Below are 6000 nucleotides of genomic sequence, written 5' to 3' on the forward strand. Positions count from 1 at the left end.
TGCAGCCACCACCTGTCTCTGGTCACAGAATGTGTTCATCGCCCCGAAGGAGGCCCCAGCCCCCCTCCCCGAGCCCCGACACCCTGGATCTGCGCTCTGTCCCCGACCTTCGTAGGAGAGGAATCATTCCGCGGGCGGCCTCTCTTGTCTGGCTTCTCGCACGTGGCGCACCGTGACGTTTCCGAGGCTCCCCCCGCCGTGGCGTGTGTCCGCGGGTGTGGCCGGCGCTGCTGTGACCACGCGCGTGTGTGGACTCGTGGGAGCCCCTGCGGGCGGTTGTTCTGGGTCAGGTGAGGTTTGCAGGCTTTCCGTCGCCCTTCACGTTTTATTTCCCTGTGTCCTGACAGCCCCGGCCCCGGACGCCGGCTCTGGTACAGACCGTGGGGTGCAGCCGCCGTGGGGGCCACGTTCGTCCTGTATCTGGGCCGATCGGGGTGATTGAGCACAGACGCCAGGAACAAGCCAGGTAACCGAGGCGGAAGTTAAATTCAATCAGATGACTGCAGCTCACAGAATTCACTGGATCCGGATAATCAGGCTTGAGAATGTGCGGGAACGGGGGCGGCGGGCAGGCGGGGACGCCCCCAGCCCCACCCTCGCAAGAGCCCGGTCAGCAGGCTGCCCTGGGCCTCCGGACGCTGGACTGTGGCCACAGGGGTCACTGAGGTGAGCTACCCACTGCTCTGGCTCCCGGCAGGCACACACACACACGGGCACACACCCCCCCAGAGGCCCAGGGCTGCATCTCGGGCTGAATTGTCGCCCTTGGCAAAGCCCCCCCTTTAAACTTGAGAACAGCTCCTGCCTCGGGTCCCCGGGCTGGCCCAGGTCCCTGCGCACAGAGTCGCCTCCTGAGCCGCCTTGTCTGGTGTGCAGAGGGCACCCTCCTGCGTGAGCTGAGCCACCGGGTGGGGACACGGGGGCCGGGGTGGCTGTGCGGAGATGGGGTTGGCCAGAACCAGGGATCAGGGAAGGGGTTTGGAGCTGCCAGAGCTCAGGGACCAGAGTGAGAAGTGACAGGACCCTGGGGACCGGAATCCATTTTGATCTGGGGACTCCGTCCTTGCAGTGAATACTCACCCGCCGGTCACGTAGGAGTGATCGTGGGTTGCGTTTTTATTTAAAATGTTGCAAACACTCACGTGTGCGAAGACTGGGTGGCGGGTGAGCCCCTTGGACCCTACACTCAGCTTCACAGCTGTCCGGGCTCCACAGACAGACCTGTCACTTTCCTTCTGTCTCTGGCGGAACATTCCAGGGCCAACCCCAGACATGCCTCCTTGGCCTCTGTAATGAGAAGAGTCTGCACTCTGCTAGCATGGTATTATAAACAAAGCAATGTGCTGTGACCACACGTGGCAGTTACCACGCGTGAGCACGCCTCAGTGGCCGTCCAAACCCGTATCCACATCTGGGGGTCGTCCCGCACACGGGCAAGGCGGGGCCGTCCCTGCTTCAGTGGGTCTGGATGGGCCCAGGACTAGCACCGTCTTGAAAAGTTCTCCAAGAGATTTCAGGGAGCCCCCTCTAGGTCCAGAACTGCTTCCCCCAAAATGCACAAGCTCTAGGGTCATCCTTCTGTCTTACAGAGAAGACACTGGGGTCGTATCTGCATTAGAATCTCCTTCCTGGTAGCTGAGTGGGTGACCGGGGGCAGGGAGACCCGTCTCCGTGGTTGTGCCCACTGACAAGCCTCTGTGCGGGCTACAGTCACCCAGATGCTGCTGGGGACACAAAAGGGAGGTCGTTCCAGGGTGAAGTTGTCAAGGTCGTTTGGACACAGCGTGGTGACCCCGGGTTCCCAATGGGGGTGCTGCCTGGGTCCCGGCTGCCAAATGGCACAGAGCTGGGGAGCACAGAGGCGGCAGGCTCAGCTGTCCTCAGAGAGCACGACCCAGGAAGTGTTCGCGATACTGGCGACCAGCCTGGACCCACACCCCGGACCCTCCCCCCTCGGGGGCCTACCAGGAACCCTCCAGGGACACAGGGACCGTCCCGTTCCCGCTCGCTCCGCAGGAAGAAGGCCTCCCATTGTGCAGGTGGAGGAAGCCCCCTGAGGGCCTGGGGATGAGCCACGGGGGATTCGGGGAACCACATGGCTCGCAGGCCCCCGGCCCCCGTATAAGGGCCCGAGCCCGCGGCCTGGCCTTCCTCAGTCCCGGGAGCTCAGCGCCACCACAGCCGCAGCCATGAAGTGCCTCCCGCTCGCCCTGGGCCTGGCCCTCGTGTGTGGCCTCCAGGCCGCCACCGTCCCCCTGACCATGGAAGGCCTAGACCTGCAGAAGGTCTGAGGACGGCTGGGGGGGTGGGGCGGTGAGCTGCAGGGTGGGCGGGGGGCGGGGCCTCGGCCTCTTAAGAGTGTGGGTGGAAGCCAGGAGGCTGGGAGCCCCTTCTCCTCCCCCTCTCCCCCCCCACCCCCTCTCCCAGCGGGGCGTCTGGTCGGTGGCGGGGGGGGGGGGTCGCCCAGAGCTCACTGGCTGCCACCCCACTTAGACCGGGCCCCGGCCGGGGTGGGAGGGAGAGCCCGCTGTGGGGCCGGGGCCGCCTCCCCGCTCCCGATGGCAGCTCAGGCCCCCTCCCCAGGTGGCTGGGACGTGGCACTCCATGGCCATGGCGGCCAGCGACATCTCCCTCCTGGACTCGGAGACCGCCCCTCTGAGAGTGTACATCCAGGAGCTGAGACCCACGCCCCGGGACAACCTGGAGATCATTCTGCGCAAATGGTGGGTGACCGAGGCCCCCGGGCTGGGGGCCGGCGAGGGCCTGGGCCCAGGGCGGGCGGGCGGGCAGGGTCCTGACGGGAGCTGGCTCCGTGTGGGTGGTTCCCGGTGGCCTCGGAGCCCCCGCCCAGGGCTCCGGGCCGACGGGCCGACCACACAGGGTGGCCGCAGGTCAGTGCGCAGAGAGGCCCGCGTGGAGGCCGGCCGGTCAGCTGGGGGCTGGGGCCCTGGGGGCCTGGGCGGTTCCTGCCATGAGGGATCACAGAGAGGACAACTCAAGTTCAGTGTTACCACCTTTTAGGGAGGACAACAGGTGTGTTGAGAAGAAGGTCTTAGCAGAGAAAACGGAGTGTGCGGCCAAGTTCAACATCAACTGTAAGTGTCCCCGAGGGCCGGGTGCGAGTTGCAAGGCTGGTCACAACTGTCCCTGGGTGGTGCCTGTCCTTGCAGGCGGGGATGAGGTGGGAGAGTGCCGGTCCCGTCCCACTCTCGGGGCTGCCTGGAGTGGCCGGTGGGGTGCTGACCCGTGGGCCTGTCCACGCCCCGAGCCATGAGCCTTTCAGGCCTGGTTACCCAGCCTGACCACAGAACCGGGGCAGGGAGTTTCCGGCCCCACGACTGCGGTCAGTGCACAGCTGAGTTCCTGGACTCCGCTGGAGTGGGGGGCGGGGGGGGGAGGGCAGGTTTAAGGATCTTCTACCGAATTCTTTATTACTAACTGCAACATTTAGAGGCCTTTGTGAATTGTAAAAAGCCACAAATGGAGAGCTAAGTGCTAAAATTTAAACAAAGGAGGCACAGAAACTTCTTGTGGGTTTTCGGTCAGCAAATTCTATTTTTCTCACGCTGAAGATTTGCTCTGGGCCACCCTGACCCTCCTCCTCTCTCTCCTTCCTTCATGCCTCACCCCCACCTCACCCCGACCTCCGGCCCCTCCCTGCCAAGCCTGAGTGCTTGGTCAGGAGCTCTCCTGCTCACAGCCCCGGGCACAGCTCCGACCGCTATGTGCGCATCTGACTGTTCTGTCCCCGCCACCTGACCCATGACACGCCTGGCCTAGGGGACACACCCGGCTCTGTGCTCCCCACTTTCCACTTCCTGCTGCCGATGGCCACGCTTGCACGTGGGCAGCACCCTGGGGGCTGCAGGACAAGGAACCACACCCGTAGGGGGCTCCTGCTGGACAGGACTCTGTCTCCCTTTTGGCTCTTCTCCTCTCCCCAGATCTGGATGAGAACGAGGTCATCGTGCTGGACACCGACTATGAGAACTACCTGTTCTTCTGCCTGGAGAACACCGACGCCCCCGGGCAGAACCTCGTGTGCCAGTGCCTGAGTACGTCACTGAGCAGGCCCGGGGTCCCCCTGCGTGGGGGGGGGGAGGCTGAGGACCCCCGGTGGGGGCCAAGTCCCCTGACATTGCCTCGGGAATCGGGGATCCAGGATCCAGGCCGAGGGGCTGGGCTTAGTGTTCCTGCCTCGGCCCGAGGATGACTGCTAGGTAGAAGCTTTGGTTGGGGGTGATGTTCCACAAAAGCACCATTAAAACTGTCAAGTTCTGACCGGAACGCAAGCCGGTAAGATCTGGTAGCAGGAGGCTGAGACGTGGCCGCTTTGCCTGAATGAAGCGCTTTGTGTGCGGTTAGAGACGCGTCCTTGGCCAGCACATCAGCCCTGCGGGCGAGCCCCAGCCGCCCGGGGACGTGGGTCCTGGCCTCGTGTCCCTGCAGGGCCCCCGGCGCCGTCCTGGGAGGGCGGGGCGGGGACCCTGGAGGGCAGGGGGGCTGAGCCCCGGAGGCCACCCCCGGGGCTGACCTCAGGACGCCAGTGTGTCCTTCCTGCTCTGGCTCCCTGGACGGGGCTCCCCGAGGCCGTCAAAGCCCCGCGGCCCAGGGACTGACCCACCGCCCCCCACAGCCAGGACCCTGAAGGCCGACAACGAGGTCATGGAGAAATTCGACAGAGCCCTCCAGACTCTGCCCGTGCACGTCCACCTCTTCTTTGACCCGACCCAGGTGGCAGGTGACCGCCTCCACACCCCGCGTCCCTGCTCTCACCCTGCGTGCGGCTCACCCGTCGGACAGCCATGAGCCCGGGGCGCGTCCGTCTCCCACGGTGGCCCCCATTCCCCGGGCCCCCGGGGGAGGGGGTGCAGAGCCCCTGGGGCGGGGCCCCCCTCCCACCCCTCTGGGCCCAGGGCTGCCCCGGCGACCTGTGACCTCTCCCCCCGGCTCTCTCTCCTCCCGCAGAGCAGTGCCGCGTCTAGGTAGGTGAGCTCCTGCCCGACCCGCCTCCTGGGGTAACGTAGCAGCCCTGCCCCCACGTCCTGGGCACGTGCACGGGTGGGGGGCGTCCCGGGGGACCCCCAGCTCCCCTCCGTCGGGCCCTGGCCCCTCTGCGGGAATGGCTGGAACCCGGCGTCTCTCCTGCTGACCGCGGGGGCCGGGCTGGCAATGCCAGTCAAGTGCCCGGCTCTGTCCTAGAGCCTCTTAGGTCCAGGCATGTGCCCCACTCTGGGACCTCGTGCTTTCTTTGGGGATCAGGTTGTTGTTTGAAGGAGGTGGGGGGGAACTGGGCAGGGAGGGGGTTGGGTCGTGGCTGGGTGGCATTGAAGGCTGAGAAGTTGCAGGCCTGGTGCCACATTACTAAGGGGGATGTCCTTGGCCCCACCCGGTCCCCTGTCCCCAACAGCACGCTGCTCTGCCTTCGTCTGTGCTCGTGACCTCGTTGCTCACCTCCCACACAGGAGCAAGCAGACCTTTCGGTCCCCTCCTCCAGAAGGCAGACGTCTCCTTGTCCTCTCAAAGAGGAAGCCAGAGACCTGGTCCCGCCCGTCCCCTTCCTCCTTCCTGGTCCCTGTGCTTGGGGGCCGGGCACCTGCTCTCTGAGGATTCTAAATAAAGCCGCATGACCTCTGCTCCTCGAAGTGTGTCATTGGGAGTGTGTGGGGACACGGGCTCTGCTGGCACTTCTGGGGGCCCCGGGTGGGACCCGGGCAGCATCTGGGGGGGGGCCCAGGTTTCTCACCAACAAAACAGGAGAACCTGCTTGTGCAAAATTTGTCAAATACGCGCAAAGTATCAGAATCGATGGGCCAGGAGGCGTCCTTAATCCTTACGGTAGTTAGGTAAAAGAAGCTAAAATAAATGAATCTACAATCAACTCAAGTTAGAAAGAAAGCATTAAAGTGAGGAAAATAAAGGTGCCTGTGCCCCACGGTGAGGGCGGGGTGAGGCTGCACCCGTTCAGTTAGCTCACCTGTCAGAAACAGCTGGGAAAAC

At 64.5% G+C, this 6000-nt stretch overlaps 1 protein-coding gene across 1 annotated transcript; it reads left to right on the forward strand.

The window, feature by feature from the left end:
* Window positions 1-2189: 2189 nt before the first annotated feature.
* LOC124522412 (beta-lactoglobulin-1) lies at window positions 2190-5635 on the forward strand. Its single transcript, XM_047093852.1, has 7 exons — window positions 2190-2285; window positions 2584-2723; window positions 3022-3095; window positions 3945-4055; window positions 4637-4741; window positions 4969-4985; window positions 5466-5635. The coding sequence occupies exons 1-6, from the start codon at window positions 2190-2192 to the stop codon at window positions 4983-4985; spliced, it is 543 nt and encodes a 180-aa protein (XP_046949808.1). The 3' UTR covers window positions 5466-5635.
* The last annotated feature ends 365 nt before the right edge of the window (window positions 5636-6000 follow it).

The sequence above is a fragment of the Lynx rufus genome, unplaced genomic scaffold, assembly GCF_022079265.1.
Source record: "Lynx rufus isolate CCGP_SWC_20201006 ecotype Redwood Valley unplaced genomic scaffold, mLynRuf1.p SCAF_36, whole genome shotgun sequence".
In the NCBI taxonomy this organism is placed as follows: domain Eukaryota; kingdom Metazoa; phylum Chordata; class Mammalia; order Carnivora; family Felidae; genus Lynx; species Lynx rufus.